The sequence below is a fragment of the Girardinichthys multiradiatus genome, chromosome 4 (assembly GCF_021462225.1).
Source record: "Girardinichthys multiradiatus isolate DD_20200921_A chromosome 4, DD_fGirMul_XY1, whole genome shotgun sequence".
In the NCBI taxonomy this organism is placed as follows: Eukaryota; Metazoa; Chordata; class Actinopteri; order Cyprinodontiformes; family Goodeidae; genus Girardinichthys; species Girardinichthys multiradiatus.
Window position 1 is genome coordinate 33,072,343 of NC_061797.1, and position 20,486 is coordinate 33,092,828.

General features: G+C 41.9%; 1 protein-coding gene across 1 annotated transcript; it reads left to right on the plus strand.

The window, feature by feature from the left end:
- The first annotated feature begins 1,610 nt into the window (after positions 1–1,610).
- Positions 1,611–19,862, plus strand: vps26a (VPS26, retromer complex component A). Its single transcript, XM_047362628.1, has 9 exons — positions 1,611–1,766; positions 2,690–2,839; positions 3,847–3,922; positions 4,428–4,584; positions 5,566–5,730; positions 5,816–5,922; positions 6,111–6,212; positions 14,683–14,792; positions 17,453–19,862. The coding sequence occupies exons 1-9, from the start codon at positions 1,764–1,766 to the stop codon at positions 17,567–17,569; spliced, it is 987 nt and encodes a 328-aa protein (XP_047218584.1). The 5' UTR covers positions 1,611–1,763; the 3' UTR covers positions 17,570–19,862.
- The last annotated feature ends 624 nt before the right edge of the window (positions 19,863–20,486 follow it).

Consider the following 20,486-nt stretch of genomic DNA (forward strand, 5'->3'; position numbering starts at 1 on the left):
ATGGGTGACATACCAGACTTCAAAAGAGGACAAATTGTTGGTGCACGTCTTGCTGGTACATCTGTGACCAAGACAGCAAGTCTTTGTGATATATCAAGAGCCACGGTATCCAGGGTAATGTCAGCATACCACCAAGAAGGACGAATCACATCCAACAGGATTAACTGTGGATGCAAGAGGAAGCTGTCTGAAAGGGATGTTCGGGTGCTAACCTGGATTGTATACACAAAACATAAAACCACGGCTGCCCAAATCACAGCAGAATTAAATGTGCACCTCAACTCTCCTGTTTCCACCAGAACTGTCCGTTGGGAGCTCCACAGGGTCAATATACACGGCCGGGCTGCTATAGCCAAACCTTTGGTCACTCATGCCAATGCCAAACGTCGGTTTCAAGGTTGGCAAGGTTGGTGCAAGGAGCGCAAATCTTGGGCTGTAGACAATGTGAAACATATATTGTTCTCTGATGAGTCCACCTTTACTGTTTTCCCCACATCCGGGAAAGTTACGGTGTGGAGAAGCCCCAAAGAAGCGTACCACCCAGACTGTTGCATGCCCAGAGTGAAGCATGGGGGTGGATCGGTGATGGTGTGGGCTGCCATATCATGGCATTCCCTTGGCCCAATACTTGTGCTAGATGGGCGTGTCACTGCCAAGGACTACCGAACCATTCTTGAGGACCATGTGCATCCAATGGTTCAAACAATGTATCCTGAAGGCGGTGCCGTGTATCAGGATGACAATGCAACAATACACACAGCAAGACTGGTGAAAGATTGGTTTGATGAACATGAAAGTGAAGTTGAACATCTCCCATGGCCTGCACAGTCACCAGATCTAAATATTATTGAGCCACTTTGGGGTGTTTTGGAGGAGCGAGTCAGGAAATGTTTTCCTCCACCAGTATCACGTAGTGACCTGGCTACTATCCTGCAAGAAGAATGGCTTAAAATCCCTCTGACCACTGTGCAGGACTTGTATATGTCATTCCCAAGACGAATTGAAGCTGTATTGACCGCAAAATGAGGCCTTACACCATACTAATAAATTATTGTGGTCTAAAACCAGGTGTTTCAGTTTCATTGTCCAACCCTTGTAGTTGTGTGTTCCAATAGGACAATGATCCCAAACACACAACAAACTATTTTTCGGAATAAATAAAAGTAAGCGACTGGAATGGTCCTGACCTAAACCTCGGAAATGTACGGATCTGGTCGGTACCCAGTAAACCAACAACTGCAAATGACCTCCAAAAAATCTGAAAAAAAAAAAAAGAGTGGTCAGATGTGCACAACGGAGCTTTCTGAAGGCGTCAAACAGAGTGTTACTAATAGTTCAATGCATACATTAGAGCCTGTGTGTATAATTTTCATCCTGTTTGGGTGAGAAAAAAATCATAATCCATTTGTAACAATTTTTTTTTTCTCCCCAAAATAAAATATTCCATTAAAAAAAAATTTATTGTTACATCTCTGAAAGTTTTGATCACAACTTAATATTTTTTGATTGAGATTATTTTTTGTTTGATTGAATAATATTGAGACAAATTTACCTCCATATAATTCAGTTTAAATTCATTTCATTTTCTGTTAACATTTTCTTTTTGCCAGAATGTTAGTTTTGTCTTTCTCTGACCCCGCCCATACTCACATGACCCGCGTCACGTGACGGAACGCCTGCTTCTACGCCCCGCCCCCTCATCGCAGACCGTCAGGCTAAACGGAGGAAGGCTAGCTGTTAGCTTCAACTGGCGAGACGGCGAGATGGTGAGTATAAGACCAGACGTGAGTTATGGGACAACACATAGGAGATTGTTGTTTTTAATTAAAAATATAAAACACATTGAGACCACAGGTGACACAGAAGTGCACTTGACATCAGAAATTTAAATCTGACAGGGATAGGTTTTCAGGATTGGGCTAATTAGCATCAGCATTAAGCCGTTTTCCTCACAGATTTGAGCTTTCGTAGGTACTCAGCTGCTCTTTAAACAGTGCTGCCAACCATTTATGTCCAGTAGCTTTATTAATATGTGTATAATTTCTGTGCAGATTCAGTAACTGAGTTTTGGTTAATGGTGCTCTGGTTAGCTCTCTGGAATGTGAAGTCGAACTGTCACATGCACTCTGAATACCTGCAGTAGCTCTTTAAATTCCCATCAATAAATCAATAATTGTCCTCCATTTCGATCTTTAGAAAATTTGCTTGTGTTGTAAATTGTTTGTCAGTGACTGCATAGCAAAGTTACTGTGTTCACATTATTGATTCCTCCTGTTCAGCTGGCAGAGTTGATATTTCTCCTTACATCCTGATGACTGAACTCACTCTTCCAGAAATTTAGCTTCTGCATGGTGCAGCTTGTGTTAATGCAGCTGGTGGGGATTGTGGTTATTATGACAATATCAGAGATTGCCACTGTGCTTAAGTCTAGCTTTCAAGTATTAAGGATTTGATAGGTTCAGGCTCACCCTGACTTTAAAGCAAACACACCAGTGAGAAAGGCAAGAGACAGTAACTTATTATTCCCACATTCCACAGCAATATAGTGTGTAAACAAGCTCTCCTGCATCTTGCATAATTGATCCCCCTTCATTTTGATGTTAACATAATATCTGCTGCACATGTCATATGGTCTATGCTGTGGACCTTTCTTTGTGTGACTAACATAAGGTATGTTTTCTGTTTCAAGAGTTTCCTGGGAGGATTATTTGGGCCAGTATGTGAGATAGATGTGGTGCTGAATGATGCAGAGAACAGAAAAACAGCTGAGCTGAAGACGGAAGATGGAAAAGTGGAGAAACACTACCTTTTCTATGATGGAGAGTCAGTGTCTGGAAAGGTAACCATGGTTCCCGTGAGCAAAATTCACCACGTTATGAATCAGTATCCCAATTTGTATTTATATATAATAATTTCATACCTATAAAAAAAACCATTACCTTAACCTTGGTGAATGAGTTTGTTGTTGTCCGAGTTAAGTGTTTTCAGCAATTACAAAGATTAATTGATCATAAAGATGCTCAAATCAGTGGGTCTGATCCCTGTTTGAAGCCATTGACTCCTAAAACATGTCTGATTATGAATCCTGATGAAACCAAAATAACTTTACCTGTTATTAGAAATTATTTAAAGCAGTCATACAACCAGGTTTCCTTGGACTACATTGTGAGAACAACATGGAAAGGTACGTTGAATACTTGGTTGCCAAATATTAAAAGCCACCCTGGTAAATACGGATTGATGCATAGTGAGCAAAAAATATTTTGCAAGGTGAAAGGCACCTACATAACGACATGTATTGATGTTTAAATGTGGGTCAAAGGTATTTGGGCTTGCTCATTTTAATTCAGTTTATATAGTGCAGATTCACAACAAATGTCTTCTGAGGGCACCTTGCAAGTGGATTAACCAAGCCTGACTTTCAGCAGTCTTATTTAGGATTTTTTGATAGAACCTATTGGCTAAAAAAAGGCAAATTTTTAACCCATTTTTGTTTGCTAAATAAAGACAAGGATGGGCCAATCTTAGATAGACTGAAGTTATGTCCATGGATATGTGGCATTGGATGGTTTGCATTGCTGAAAAACGACTAGATGCATATCAAGACCCAAATCACAACGGCCGTGGTTAAATTTAATCAGCATTTAACTATTCTGCTCTATTTAAGTCTGTTTAAAGTCTTTGATTTGTAATTAAAGTTTGTTAATGCAATCAGTGCACAATAAAAAAAAAAGGATGCATACTAAAGAAACTTTAAATCATTCTCAATAACCCATTTAGGTGTGTCCACTTCTGGACTGGGAATATAGGGCCTAACAATGAATGTGTTGAATTTTCCCTCTGCAGGTGAATCTAAACGTGAAGCAGGGAGGGAAACGACTGGAGCATCAGGGGATCCGCATCGAGTTTGTTGGACAGATAGGTGAGCCTGTTGGAACTGATTCATAAATAACACCGTGTTGTCTCTGATTTACAGCTCTGGATGAGTTATAAGGTTTATGGAGACTTAATTCTTGACGTGCGTTCCTCACTAGAAATGTATTTCTGTGTTGTAGCAGCATGCTGTGGTTTTGTCCACATGTCATGTGGACAAAAGGTTTATGAAGGCATGTGGTCATCATGTGCAGTCCTGTTGAACCTTCCTCCTGCTGTAGAAGAGTAGTAGTGGAAGATTGGACTGAAAGGATGAAAAAGTGTTATAAATCTACTTTAAAAGTTGTTATATATACTAAATAGTTCTTAAACTAATACACCACTTACTTACTTGATTTAAGTTTTAAATATGCATATCAAACTTTCAGATGACCTCTAAAAAAAGCCATGTTTTGTGCATGTGGCTGCAAAGAAGTGTTTCTCTAATAATATAGTGAAAGCACACTGTCCCATATCATGTGAATGCACCATTAATTTTTTCTCCTTTGTTTTAGAGCTGTTCTCTGATAAGAGCAATACCCATGAGTTTGTGGACTTGGTGAAAGAGCTGGCATTGCCTGGAGAGCTAACCCAGAACAGAAGCTACGACTTTGAATTCATGCAGGTGGAAAAGCCTTATGAGTCGTACACTGGAGCAAACGTCAGACTAAGGTACACCAGTAACAGCTGGACTGAATTTGATATTTTTATTGCAGTGCATGTTTTATATTGCACAAATGTAAAAACTACCCAGGCTCAGCCTGCTGGTAGCAGAGAGGTTCTAGGGGTTTATTTCTTAAGTTCATCTTGCAGCATTGCTCTGTAGTGGTGTGTGGTGGTGGGGGGGGGTGTTTTAATTACTCAAAGGTAATTAACTGGGATCTGTTCTGCTGAACGTATAGCAATATGTGTTTTTTCCATGTGGCAGACGGAGCATATTCAAACACAACACTTTTAGGAGCGATGGGGGAAATAGTTACTGGGACTGAGTAACATTGTTGAGAATAAAGCAGAGATAATTTGCATAATTATCCATGCAACCAGCAGATATTGTATTGTTTTTATTATTGAGGGAAAAATGGTTGTGGTAAGAATTGTGATTTATCTTAAAAGTAAATATTATTGGTGGTGTTTACAAACCCCCAAAAACTTCCTGTATAATTTTTTTATTCGATAAAAGCAAAACTATTTGCGAAAATATGATTTGTTGCAGTTATTGTGTTTTTAAATGTAGCTGGCGTGCTAAAGTAGCCTATTTGATACTGTAAGATTTACTTGTAGAGCAGTGTTCCTGGTGTTCTGCTTATAGGTGTTACCCAAAAGAGTGTGAAGAATAAATATTTTTTATAATTTCCTTATTATTGCAACAAATACTACAAAATGTGATAACATTTTAATGCTATAATCCTAATTATAAAGCCCTAATACAAAAATGTAGGTATCTATTGTAAACAAACATCATGAAATTGTTTACATGGACAAAAAATGTAATAACTAGTGACCAGAGGATCAAATTATTAAAGAAGACCTTAATCCCTGGATATAATTTTGTTAAAAAGGATGTCACCTGAATATCTGTTTCTGGCTACAGAGTCATCTTGTTTTTTAGAGATTTAGGACCATGTTTAACCCTATGTTGTGTTTTTCTCACAGATATTTCCTCCGGGTGACAATAGTTCGCCGCCTGTCTGATTTAGTGAAGGAATATGAGTTAATTGTTCATCAGCTGGCCACTTATCCAGATGTAAACAACTCCATTAAGATGGAGGTTGGCATTGAGGACTGTCTTCACATCGAGTTTGAATACAATAAATCCAAGTAAGATGACTATTGGTTCAACTTTCTAATAAAATGTCTTTATTTTTCAATTAGTTTGAGGACGTTTCTTGGTTGTGTCTGCCAGATACCACCTGAAGGATGTGATAGTTGGGAAGATTTACTTCCTCCTGGTCAGGATCAAGATCCAACACATGGAGCTGCAGCTCATCAAGAAGGAGATGACGGGTATAGGTATGAATCTAGAGCAGCTGCATGTAAAACACAAAATAAACTAGATTAAATCACAAGAAATTAGTTAACAAAGACTTGTGGTTTGTCATGTTTGAGTTTTTTATGTCTGTGGTTGACTTGCTTCTTTTGAGAAATAAAAATCTCAAATATATTATTCTGCTTAGTTAATTAGTGTTTGCCCCTTTCAGGTCCTAGCACTACCACAGAGACGGAAACGGTTGCAAAGTACGAGATCATGGATGGTGCTCCTGTTAAAGGAGAATCAATTCCAATCAGACTTTTCCTGGCAGGTAAATCCTTGTTTCTTCCAAAGAATTCGGGGATCTGCATTGGTGCATCTATAAGTCACCACCCCTATGTTGTTTCTTTGAAATCAGAATCAGCTTTATTGCCAAGTTTGTGCAAACAAACAAGGAATTTGACTCTGGTACACTTTGCTCTTTTGTTCTGTTTTTGCATTACAGAATATACAAATTTACAATTTACAATGTACAATATACACATATCTAATAGAAAAGGTGCATTTGCAACATCTGTATGCTGTTGTTTTGTACTCTATTGAATGTTCATCAGAGAAACAGCCTGGGGAAAAAACTGTCTCTGTGGCGGCTGGTTTTAGTGAACAGTGCTCTGTAGCGGCGGCCTGAAGGTAAAACTCTAAACAGTTTATGTGCAGGGTGTGTGGGGTCTGCAGAGATTTTGGCAGCTCTTTTCCTGACCCTAGACCTGTATAAGTCCTGGATGGAGGGAAGGTCAGCTCTGATTATTCTCTCTGCAGTCCTGATTATGCGTTGCAGTCTGGACCTGTCCTGTTTTGTGGATGAGCCAAACCACACTGAGATGGATGAAGACAGGACAGACTGAATGATGGCAGTGTAGAAGATGACCAACAGCTCCTGTGGAAGGTTGAACTTCTTGAGTTGCCTCAGGAAGTAAAGTCTCTGCTGGGCCTTCTTTCGAACAGTGTCTATGTGTGAAGACCATCTCAGGTCCTCAGAGATGGTGGTTCCTAAGAACCTGAAGTGGTCCACGGCCGATACAGTGTTGTTGAGGATGGTGAGGGGGGTGTATGGGGGTGGTGGTCTCCGAAAGTCCACCACCATTTCCACAGTCTTGAGTGGGTTCAGTTCAAGGTAGTTCTGACCGCACCAGTGTACCAGCCGATCCACCTACTGTCTGTATGCAGACTCATCACCGTCCTGGATCAGTCCAATGACAGTGGTGTCGTCTGCAAACTTAAGGAGTTTCACAGACGAGTCTGATGAGGTGCAGTCATTTGTGTACAGAGAGAAGAGGAGTGGGGATAGAACACACCCCTGGGGGGCACCAGTACTTATTGATCTGGATCTGGAGAAGATGTTCCCCAGTCTCACCTGCTGCTGTCGGTCCGTCAGGAAGCTGTTGATCCACTGATAGGTGGAGGCTGGGACGTTGAGCTGTGTGAGCTTCTGGTGGAGGATGTCTGGTATGATAGTGTTAAACATTAATGCCCCCCTGCCCCCCATATTATTTGCTATTTTTATTTAACCACTAGCAGCAGCAATCAGGCACATTAAAGATATTAAAGCCATAAATTGCATGAACATTGAATATAAAATCATTCTTTATGTGGATGATGTATTACTTTTTCTCCAGCATTCACAAACCTCTCTCTCTCAGGTAATTGGATTGATAAAATCTTTCTCAAGAGTTTCAGATTATTCTATAAATTGGTTTAAATCTACAGTTCTTCCAATTAATTATTCTTTCTACAAATTACTTGATATACAACTGCAGTCAGGGAATATTACATATTTGGGTATTAATGTTTCTCCTAGATTGGCAAATTTAACGATACTAAACCACAACCCGCTTTTAAAAAAGTGGAAGATGATGTTGCTAGATGGAAATCTCTACTCGTATCACTCATAGGCAGGGTTGCTTCAATACAAATGATGGTCTTGCCAAAAATCAATTTCATCATCTGACTGGTTTAGATCTCTGGACTCCTCCATCACTAAATGTCTTTGGAAATGAGGTTAGATCTACGTTACCTTCACCATTACCTTTTAGCCAATAGGCTACAATACATCTCAAAATGGTTTAAACACAGTCCCTATATGAACCCTGGGATGTCAGTAGGATGGACAAGATTACATTTTTAGAATATCAACAAATTAAATTTATTATAAAATAATAAATAAATTTAGACTCAATAACATAGGATTATAAACGCCTTCAAGCGTATTAGAGTTCCTGAATCAATATCCCTGCCCATTATGAAATGGGAGGTGGATTTATCAGTCAACTTTGACCAAACATTCTGGTCTCAGATATGTTTAAGAACTTTAAAATCACTTGTAACCCAGCTTGCAATACAATATAAAATTCCTCCTAGAGTACACTATACAGGTCAATAGATGGTCAGGCTGGGACTTGCACCGTCTAGTACTTGCTTACCGTGTATAGGCAATATACCTGACATTTACATCCACGCACTATGGTTATGTAGACCTGTTCAGAGGTTCTGGTGCCAGATATGTAAAGACTTATCAAAGTGTCTGAGATGTAATATTTCACTTTCCCCCTCAGTTTGCTTGTTGGGCAACTTATGGTGCATTTAGACTGACAGCGAATGACGCAACAGGAGCAAGTGATTTACATGTTTACTTTATGTAAAGGAACGTTCAGGAGAGAAGCGATGCCAAGGACGGACGTGATGCGAACGCCGTGATAAGGGCGAATAGAGCGAAGCAAATCCATGATGGACGCGAAGCGAATTTCAGTGGAGTTGAAAAATCTGAACTTTTCTGTCAATTCGCGTTGCGAATCAGTCAATGCAGTCCCTGCAAAGAAATAAGGGAAAACAATACATACCATCCACAAAAAATACATACACACATATATAAAAAAGACAGAAACATTCATGTACAGAGGATGAATGAAGGTTTGCTCTGAAGAGGTTTGTGGGTGGCTTTGAAAAAAGCAGTTGAAATTTAGTCCTGAAAAGGACTGTTCAATAAGGCACGCATGAAGTTGGGAAGCACACATGTGGCCTTCACACACAACTTTCTATTGAGCTGAGATTGTTTTACTCACAGAAGACAGATGGACAGGCGTTCTGCAGCGGGGATACAGTGCCTGTATTTGGTGTCCCAGAGGCTGATTCGTCACCCATCGCGGGACAGCAGGTTCTCAAACTGGGTCCCGGATAGGCGGAAGTACAGCTGAAAGCGAGACGCTGCTCCTGGAGTAGGTAGTGGTACTCTCCAGACTGGTTCCATATTTGGAAAATCTGGTGAACCCAGAGATGTCAACGCCGGTGGCGTTGATCGGGTTTCCATGCATAAAGTGCTGTGACTCGCTCTGTAAAATCCTGATCTGCCATGTTGAGTTGAAACCGGCAAGCAGCAGATAGAAGCTTCTCCTATTTGATGACGCGGTGAAGCAAGTGGAGCCTTGTCGCCCATTTGCCACCCGAATTGCTGGTGAAATGTCAGGCCAGCGACAGCACACGAATGAGCCTAAAAATTCGCTGGAATTGTGGTCGGTCTGAACGCACCATTAGATGGTGTCACCATGGAGACAAATTTAGTTCACATGGTTTTCACTGACTTATGTATTGCTAAGAAACTATCCATATGAATTGGAAAAATAAAAATGTTCTTAGTATTAACCAGTATAGAGGTCTTCTGCTGGATTACATCAGTCTGGAGACATCCTCTGCCTCCACATCAGATCAATCTCTCTGGGATCCTTTGGTCGGCTCCATCACCTAGTGGGGGTGGAGGACCTTTTGCTTCGTCTTGTGGGGTGTTGTTGCTGATATGGTGGTGTCCCTGGGTTAGGGTTGCTGGGGGCTCTGGCGCATGTATCATTGTAATGTATTTCCTTATGTACAGCGCCTTGAGTGCATTGTTGCTGAAAAGCAATAAACTTGACTTACCGGGGTGGGGCTTTGGTGGCTCTTGGGGGGTAACATCTGGTGGCTGCATGCAATGCTTTTGGGTGTCCTGTGTTGGCGGACATAAGGGGGTTGGACAATGAAACTGAAACACCTGTCATTTTAGTGTGGGAGGTTTCATGTCTAAATTGGACCAGCCTGGTAGCCAGTCTTCATTAATTGCACATTGCACCAGTAAGAGCAGAGTGTGAAGGTTCAATTAGCAGGGTAAGAGCACAGTTTTTCTCAAAATATTGAAATGCACACAATATTATGGGTGACATACCAGACTTCAAAAGAGGACAAATTGTTGGTGCACATCTTGCTGGTACATCTGTGACCAAGACAGCAAGTCTTTGTGATGTATCAAGAGCCACGGTATCCAGGGTAATGTCAGCATACCACCAAGGAGGATGAACCACATCCAACAGGATTAACTGTGGACGCAAGAGGAAGCTGTCTGAAAGGGATGTTCGGGTGCTAACCTGGATTGTATCCAAAAAACATAAAATCATGGCTGCCCAAATCACAGCAGAATTAAATGTGCACCAGAACTCTCCTTTTCCACCAGAACTGTCCGTCGGGAGCTCCACAGGGTCAATATACACGGCCGGGCTGCTCTAGCCAAACCTTTGGTCACTCATGCCAATGCCAAACATCGGTTTGAATGGTGCAAGGAGCGCAAATCTTGGGCTGTGGACAATGTGAAACATGTATTGTTCTCTGATGAGTCCACCTTTACTGTTTTCCCCACATCTGAGAGAGTTACGGTGTGGAGAAGCCCCAAAGAAGTGTACCACCCAGACTGTTGCATGCCCAGAGTGAAGCATGGGGGTGGATCAGTGATGGTTTGGGCTACCATATCATGGCATTCCCTTGGCCCAATACTTGTGCTAGATGGGCGTGTCACTGCCAAGGACTACCGAACCATTCTTGAGGACCATGTGCATCCAATGGTTCAAACATTGTATCCTGAAGGCGGTGCCATGGATCAGGATGACAATGCACCAATACACACAGCAAGACTGGTGAAAGATTGGTTTGATGAACATGAAAGTGAAGTTGAACATCTCCCATGGCCTGCACAGTCACCAGATCTAAATATTATTGAGCCACTTTGGGGTGTTTTGGAGGAGCGAGTCAGGAAACGTTTTCCTCCACCAGTATCATGTAGTGACCTGGCTACTATCCTGCAAGAAGAATGGCTTAAAATCCCTCTGACCACTGTGCAGGACTTGTATATGTCATTCCCAAGACAAATTGACGCTGTATTGGCCGCAAAAGGAGGCCCTACACCATACTAATAAATTATTGTGGTCTAAAACCAGGTGTTTCAGTTTTATTGTTCAACCCTTGTATGTGGGTCTAGGCTGGGCCCGGGGTTCCTGGGGCGTATCGCCTGGGTTTTGGGCCGGTGCATGCGCCAGTGCTCAGCCCTGGGCTGGGGGCCTTGGTGCATTGGTGTGCTTAGGGGCCTCCTAAACTTTCTTCTGGCAGGGCGTACAGTCTCTGGGAGGGGGAGAAGTCAACCTGGGTGTCTAATGTCTTATGTGTTCTGCCTGGAGGAGGGATCAGAGGGGTCTGCATGGTTAGGTTAGGGCGGGTGGGCTGGCCGGAGTTGTTCTCGGGGTGGACTGGTCTTGGCTTCTCGGCGGGTTTTGGTTTTGGCTCTGTGGGATCTCTGCCTTTTGTGGGCTTCGGTGTGGGATTTCCCGTGGTGCTACTTCAAGGTGGTTCCTGGTAGGTGGTACATGTTAGGGGTTTGTGGTTTTCACCATGTCCTTACGGACATATGGACAGATGTCTGGTGTCTCTGTTGCTGTTGCTGTGGTGGGGGGGAGCTTTTGATTGGCTTGGCTCTATCGTTTTTGCTTGGCTGGCCTGGATGTTGGTGGTTCTGCTTCTCGAAGGGGTGCTGTATATTTGCGGTGCTGGCTGTGGCCTTTCTGTGTCACCCTTCGGTTTGCTGGGCTGGTGTAATTTCCCTTGGGCACCTGTCCCTACCCTTGGTGCCGGTGCCTCCCTCTTTTGTTGGAACTCAGCGAGCAGTGATGCCTGTTGAGGGCAGCCGGGGTGCTGGCTCCCGGGGAAGGCATTTGCTTCCCAGTCCTTCCCTCCCTATCCCCGGACAGCTCCGGAGCGGTCTCCCTGTCTCCACCCCAGAAGGAAGAAGACCACCTCCTGAGTCCTGGTTCCCCCTCTGGGGTATCGGTACCTGGACCTGGGAGTATAAAGTATGTATAAGGAGTGTAAGTGAGTGTACAACGTCCATCGTTGTGGGTGTGAGGGTTTTTGTGTATGCATGTGGGTGGGAATGTGTGATTGTGACTGTGTCCGCCTGTTTTTGTCAGGTTGGGTCTTGGGCTGCTCCCTCTCCCGTGTTAGCTAAGGCCCTCCATCAAATGTGGGGCTGGTGCCTCTGCCTGCTGGTGTATTGGATGTTCTTGGGTCTCTGGGTACATGGCTGGATTTGCTTCGATGCAGATGGCTGCCAGCGGCGCCTGTGGGCTCGTTGCTGCAGCTCCTTGGGGCTTCTGGACTGTGGCTGCTGGGTGGCTCCCCTGGGTCTCTGCTCTGCTCTTCTCTGGGAGGTTGCGGTAGTCCCGTCGATGGTCCTTCTGGAGTTCCCATGCTTTGGGGGGCCTTTGGATGTCTGTGCCTCAGATCTCCTCGGTGTCTGTCTGGGGTTCAGGGTGGCACGTCTATGGCTCTTCACACTCACTCTTGCATATTTTTTTATCAAGAAAACTTATATACTCAATCTCATTCACACCCACAGGTGTTTGGATTCAGAAGTTTACAGATACACAGATGTTCTATATTGAGCTGCAGTTGGCACTAAATGCATCTTGCATTCATTAGTGCCGTGCACTTTTCACATTGCTGCTGTTATATATGCGTTTCTGCATGTGCAGAAGCAGTCATCTAGGGTGTTATCTTGTATTCTCTTCTCTCCTTCTTCTCTCTCCATTTTTCCTTTCTGCCCCACCTCTCTCTCTTTCTAGCAAGTTTTTTTTTTTCATTTTGTTTCCGTGTCCATTGCAATTGAAATAATCCCAAAGCAGTTTCTAAAAACGTTTCTTTTATATACACTGCTCAAAAAAATGAAGGGAACACTTAAGCAACATATCTCCAAGTAAATCAAACTTCTCTGAAATCAAACTGTCCACTTAGGAAGCAACACTGATTGACAATCAATTTCACATGTTGTTGTGCAAATAGAATAGACAACAGGGGGAAATGTTTGGCGATTAGCAAGACACACTCAATAAAGGAGTGGTTCTGCAGGTGGGGACCACAGACCACTTCTCAGTACCTATGCTTTCTGGCTGATGTTTTGGTCACTTTTGAATGTTGGTGGTGCTTTCACACTCATGGTAGCATGAGACGGACTCTACAACCCACACAAGTGGCTCAGGTAGTGCAGCTCATCCAGGATGGCACATCAATGCGAGCTGTGGAAAGAAGGCTTGCTGTGTCTGTCAGCGTTGTGTCGAGAGCCTGGAGGCGCTACCAGGAGACAGGCCAGTACACCAGGAGACATGGAGGAGGCCGTAGGAGGGCAACAACCCAGCAGCAGGACCACTACCTCCACCTTTGAGCAAGGAGGAACAGGAGGAGCACTACCAGAGCCCTGCAAAATGACCTCCAGCAGGCCACAAATGTGCATGTGTCTGCACAAATGGTTAGAAACCGACTCCATGAGGATGGTATGAGGGCCCGACATCCACAAATGGGGGTTGTGCTCACAGCCCAACACAGTGCAGGACGCTTGGCATTTGCCAGAGAACACCAGGATTGGCAAATTCGCCACTGGCGCCTTGTGCTCTTCACAGATGAAAGCAGGTTCATACTGAGCACATGTGACAGACGTGACAGAGTCTGGAGACACCATGGAGAGCGATCTGCTGCCTGCAACATCCTTCAACATAACCGGTTTGGCAGTGGGTCAGTAATGGTGTGGGGTGGCATTTCTTTAGAGGGCCACATGGCCCTCCATGTGCTCGCCAGAGGTAGCCTGACTGCCATTAGGTACCGAGATTAGATCCTCAGACCCCTTGTGAGACCATATGCTGGTGCAGTTGGCCCTGGGTTCCTCCTAATGCAGGACAATGCTGGACCTCATGTGGCTGGAGTGTGTCAGCAGTTCCTGAAAGATGAAGACATTGAAGATATGGACCGGCCCGCCTGTTCCCCAGACCTGAATTCAATTGAGCACATCTGGGACATCATGTCTCGCTCCATCCACCAACATCACGTTGCAGCACAGACTGTCCAGGAGTTGGCGGATGCTTTAATCCAGGTCTGGGAGGAGATCCCTCAGGAGACCATCTGCCGTCTCATCAGGAGCATGCCCAGGCATTGTAGGGAGGTCATACAGACACATGGAGGCCACACACAATACTGAGCCTCATTTTGACTTGTTTTAAAGACATTACATCAAAGTTGGATCAGCCTGTAGTGTGTTTTTCCACTTTAATTTTGTGTGTGACTCCAAATCCAGGCCTCCATTGGTTTATAAATTTGATTTCCATTGATGATTTCTGTGTGATTTTGTTGTCAGCACATTAAACTTTGTACAGAACAAAGTATTCAATGAGAATATTTCATTCATTCAGATCTAGGATGTGTTATTTGAGTGTTCCCTTTATTGTTTTGAGCAGTGTATATCAAGCGGAGCATTATAGTTAGCTGTATTATTCCACTTGTGAAAGTAAATTTGTTGGGCTGCTTCTTCTCGCTCAGACAACAATTCTGAAAGGTACTCCGCCTGACAGGATATGTAAAAAAAAAAAAAAAAGAAACAAAGACACTAAACATTAAATGCTTTCCTGCAGGATACGATTTGACGGCCACCATGAGGGACGTTAATAAAAAGTTCTCTGTTCGCTACTTTCTCAATCTAGTGCTGGTGGATGAGGAGGACAGGAGATATTTTAAACAACAGGTAATTCACACACATACACAGCACTCCTCAGACATTATCTACAATTGTACATCAGTCTTTGAGAAACTTCCTAATTTATTAATATAGATCACATCAGGATGTAACATTACTTCTCTGCACGGGACCATTTGTTGACCCTGGTGTCAACGCATTTTTAGTTTGCCATTTCTAGTTTTTAGCATGGGACTGTAATGTGGTACAATAGATGATATAAAGGGCATGTTTCAGAATTTTCCTTTGAACTGTGTTAAGGCATGTTGGCACAGTCTGCCACACCACTTAACCTCTTTAGGCCTTTATACTGATAGTTTTTTCACATGTCATTTGTCCCTAATAAGTCATTTCAAGCTAACGCTACACATTTGGTGAATGGAAAGGAAGTTAAAATACTCAAACCACAACTGGAGTCAAATCTTCTCTCCATTTTTCTCAGACATGGAGGAAAAAACCGATGTTTCATCTTATAATTGTTTTTTTAACCTCTTAAGCCCAAAGGGGTTTTGAGCTCAAAATAACGTGTGCAAATCTAACTTACTTTTTCTGAGAATTTACATAGTTTAGATACAGTATAATTATGTAATAATTATGTTTTTCAAATGGGAGTGATAATTCTGGTCTTCCTTTGCTGCTGGTTGAGTAATGGTGGGTTCAGACTGAAGGATTTGAGCGTCAGGGCCATCTGGTTTTCATGCAAAGTCAATGGTGGACATGAGTCTCGGGACGTCAAGAGGTCCTGCGGCGCGTTTCACGTGTCTGGCATTGCACGTTATGATGCGTTTCGCGCGTCCAAGGCGACAGACGCTAGAGTTAGGAAATCTGAACTTTTGGAGGTTGACGTGGGACGTCAACCAATCAGAGAAGCTCAACTTTGTGACGTAGCGACATATTTTATCATGGTAGGGAAAGACCATTTTACTATTTATAAATCATAAACCATGCCTGAAGGCTGAAAAAGGAAACATCAGCTTTCTGAGTTACATGCGGGCAGAGTGCTGTATTTAATAACATCCTAAAACAGCTGATCACGCATAAAATCAGCTGTTCAGACGCACAAAACAATACCACCATGACCATGTCAAAGCGTGTTTGGGTCTGACATTTATTGACGGCCTTTAACCGCAAACCTGCGTCTGCAGGAGGAGGGAGCAGGCAAAGAGCAGTTGCCTGTAATCAGACTGTCTGCCTCGGATCAAACGGGAGGAAGTCTACGGAGCACGAATATCCAACCTAAAACTAACTTTACAGCGGTCAAAAGTTTGCAGTTTTGCACTTTAATGCTTGTATCCTTATTATTGCCATGGCTGAGACAGAACTTCCTCATAAAATTGGAACTTCCTCAGGCAAACTCTGGAGTTTCACCAGTCCAAACAGCAGCGTCTCTCCTCGCTGCTTCTCCAGCCACCCCCCGCCTGAGTGGAGCGGAGTGGCAGCTCTGGAAACGAGGCAGTGGGAAAGGGGCATCATGGTCGCGGTTTGTGTCCGTCCTGTCATTATTCGGCAAATAAAACCAAGCCGCTCTCTCGATTTCATCTGCCATTGTACACAAGAGACCGGCAAAGGGAAATAACCAAGGGTAGCTCCCTCCTCTTTTGACGCGTTTCTAGTGCATCTGACTTCAAAGTACACAAGCGTCTAATTTGAAGCGTTGGACGCCTTTTTGACGCTCAAGTCGTATTTGGTCTTTACGCACCATGAAACCTGGGTGGATTGCAACAAAATGTATTTTTTGGAATCTGTGAGCTCTCTGCTGAGATAGCTTTGTGGTTACGTCAATTTGCGGAGTTTGTTTATTTTCTGAGTCAACTGCCTTTAGTTTTAAATGTTTTTGGTGTTTGTAGAAAGGGTTTATAGGTTTATATCAGATTTTAGCCAAGATTCTATTTCTTTGGATACCATATATGTTTATGTTTAATTAATGGAACTTGCAGTTAAGAAAGTAGAAGAAAACAAAAATTTTATTCTGCCCCCAGTACTGGGGGCTGGGCTCATGCTTAAAAATGACACATACAGTTGACCTCGTGGTGTGACTCTTTACTCCCTATCATCTATCCTAGCCACTCTATAAACTGGCTTGTGCCCTTGTCCTTCAGATTTTGTTGTTCCTTTCTTTAAATTAACAGCAAATCTCCTTTAAATATGAGTCTGTTATTTACAGCTATAGAGCGTGACAGGCTTCAAGACGATGCCGTTACATGTACCAGATATGGTAGTGCCATGCTGTTATAGAAGATGTGATTCAAAATGCTCTTTTTGTGTCAGAAAAGTGCTTTATAATTATCTATACACTTTGAAAACTAAAATGATTAAATTGCAAATTAAAATACTTATGTGTGAAAGTTGAGGTGTCCATTAGTAGATGCTCTGGTAGCAGAGTTTATTATTTAAATATCCAAATAAATATGATTAAACATCTACAACAGCAGATGTACAAATTCCTTACAACCAATTGGCTTTAACTATTAACATGTCTAAATGTGAGATCTGTTATTTTTCAAATAGAGTGGCAGCACACGTGTGCCCAAATGTCTCACTGCAGCAGTAGTCTGAATCCCAAATTTGTATTCATGGACTTTTAGCTGAATATGTTTTGAAATTCTTTAGAAGAAGTCTGATTCAGATTTTTTTTTCTGGCCTCTTTTCTGGTCTACTTTTGTGTTTAGGAGATTGTTTTGTGGAGAAAAGCTCCAGAGAAGCTGAGGAAAAGAAACTTCCACCAGCGCTACGAGTCGCCTGAGCCCAGGAGCCAGTCGGTTTCAGCCGAGCAGCCGGAGATGTGAGGGCCACACCTAGAAAAACTGAAAACATACGCAAACGCATCACAGCTCCTTTCTGCGTAACAGCCAGAGGTGTGAGGGCTGACCCCACTGTCTAAATGGTCTGAGAAACGTCCGTAAACACATATACACACTAGCTATCCTCAGATATCCCCTGCCCCCACAAACCCTGCTCAAAACTTCACAGCTTCGGATGTGAGCTGCTACCATTGCTCTCTCAGCCAGAGCTGTAACACACAAACAGATGTGCAAACAAATGCAACATAAGCCTGCTGAATGTTGAATGTCAAAGCTAAAGAGAAAATTTGCCCAATTAGAAAACAGTGAGACGGCCAAGTTAATTATAGCTCCTTCGGACTACAAACACACCCAAGCACACTTACATGAAGCCATACAGTCTCAGTCTGCTGAATGCAAACTAACCAGGAAGAAAAAGGAAGAGATGTTGGCTACACACCACCAAAGCACTTTTCCCTTCTGAATCAAGAGCTTCTCTTGACGGAACATCTGATTCTGGACTTTCTCTCACACGTTTCCTCACACTTTACATAAAAGTAACGTTTTCTGGAGTTTGCATGAGCTGCTTGGGAAACGAAAGGCTTCAAAGACCAGAAGAGGCGGTGCTATGAGGTTACATCTATGCTCTGTATTTATGTAAACTACCTGACTGCGAGCTGCCATTCACTCAGCTGGAGAGTCAAGGATTTCACATTTAAGCTGATTTATTACTACAAAGATGTTGCAGCGGTTTACAGACCCACAGGCATTGTTCTGCTTTAATTGGGGAGTCAAGTGCAATAAGTGTCCACAACAACATAAAACCCACACTACATTTCGGACTTCAAAGAAAACATACTTCCGCCTTTATATGTCTGCGGATGCCATACACAACTCAACAAAATCACAAAACTTGACTGATATGTTTTTAATATGATTTATCTTCTGGTGATTTGTTTAGGTCAAATAATCTGCAGGTTAGCTTTCTTTTGACTGAGGAACAAATTCGATAAGCACTGCATATGCCTGAGGAAAACATTACACTCTGCTGTTAGGAGGAACACACTAAATGTCACTAAAAGTGTCAGGTTGGAGCTTTATTTAAATGCATTTAGGGTTATGACATGTTAAAGTCTGGCCACGGCATTGTGTTTTATCCTTGTCAGTGCTGTTTATGACTGAAAAACTGTATATTTGCTACGGTGGGATTGGTTTGCTTATTGTAAAAATGAGAAGCGTTTTCAGGGTGTCTAGGTGGTGGATGATAAAGTTTTAAATTTACTGCTGGAATTCTGCGAAGTTTAATTTAATGACAGTGAAGGCATTCAAAGTCCACAATGCATTTATTTGTCTCTTGTATTTGCATTTTTTTCTGTCAGCTGACCAGTCCTGCAGTGTGAAACATTTTTCTTTTCATTTCAGCTGGTCAAAAAAAAAAAGTTGTAGTGCAGCCACTTTTAAATGAAAAACATCGTTCTGTTGTTGCTGTATAGCTGCTAGCCTGAATGGTCAGCCTCTGTATTTACTGATCTTGTTGGCCTTCAGGGGTTAAAGCTTTGTGAGCCCACTGGATCGATATATTCAGACTGATAAAGTAATAAACGGTTTCTGGCTGTTGTAACTATGGGAAAGGATGTACTTTCCTCATACTGTAAATGCAACAATGTTCCACTGTGATGCTCAGACCTGCGGTCTAGGTCTTGCTTTAATTACACTGTTACCAGTCCCATGTGATTTTGCCTCCAGCTCTGATCTGTAGACAGTTTGCACTTTGCTCTTCAGTGCTATACTTGGTGTTGAAGGGGAATGTTTCCTGAAAGTTACCATCACTTAAGGAACAACGTCAACTCAGATGTTCTGAGTCCTCTTTTTTTTTTTTTTTTTTCATTACACATTTTTATTCAGCTTTATATTCGTATTTATTTTTGCGTCTTTCACATTTGGACAGTGGCTGCATTCATGGTGTATTTTTTTTCAATAATGTTTGAACAGAAATCTACAGTTGAGGTTTTCTCTGTCCTTTTATCCTTGTTTTGATCCTGTAATATGTGTCAATCTTGTGTGAAAGCGGTGAATTTATTGAGAAAACAAAGTTTTGTTTTTCTTTTGTTTTGATCAATGTTTCGGTAGGATTTGTTGGGTTGTCTTCAAATCCAACAGTCTGTGCCTCTGTTTTCTGTATGTTTATCCACTCATGTCATTGTGTGACTGTGTGTATGAGATAATGTGTATGTATTCTATACACCCAATCCAAATATATAGCTAGAATGAATCATGAATAAAGCAGATTTATACTGAACTTAGTTTGAAAAACATTGCTTTTGTCTCTTTTTGAAGTTTAATCAAAGAGTACTTGGTAATTAACCATTATTTGATCCAGGTATGTTAAACCAGGAACAAGAGCATTTTTTTATGGTAAAATTCGGTTAAGTGTTTTTTCTGCATATATAAATACTGTACTCTGAAAAATCTTTTACCTTGGTCCAGTTTTTTTTTTTATTTCAAGTAGTCAGTCATATCTTAAAGTAGCTTCATCATTCTCCAGACTTATTGAAGGTCTTTTTTTCTTCTTTAAACCTAAAAATTCATGATCCAGGGTTTGAGAGATGCATCATCCTTTAGCTGATCATAAATTCTGTTCCCAATTTTCAAATTCAACTAAAGAAACTAAAACAAATAGTTTTTTAGAGCCAAAAGTGCCGCAATTTAATAAATACATTAAATATTATTATGCCATTATTAGAATATAATTGGAGATTGATTAAATAAATTATATTTTTTTAATTTTATAAAGTGCTTATAAATACAATTACATATTTAGTATAACTGTTATATTAATATGTGGGTATTGTTACATTTAAACCTGATAGTTAAAGTAGTATTTATTTTAAAAGCACATATTTACTCATTTAAATGAGTAAAT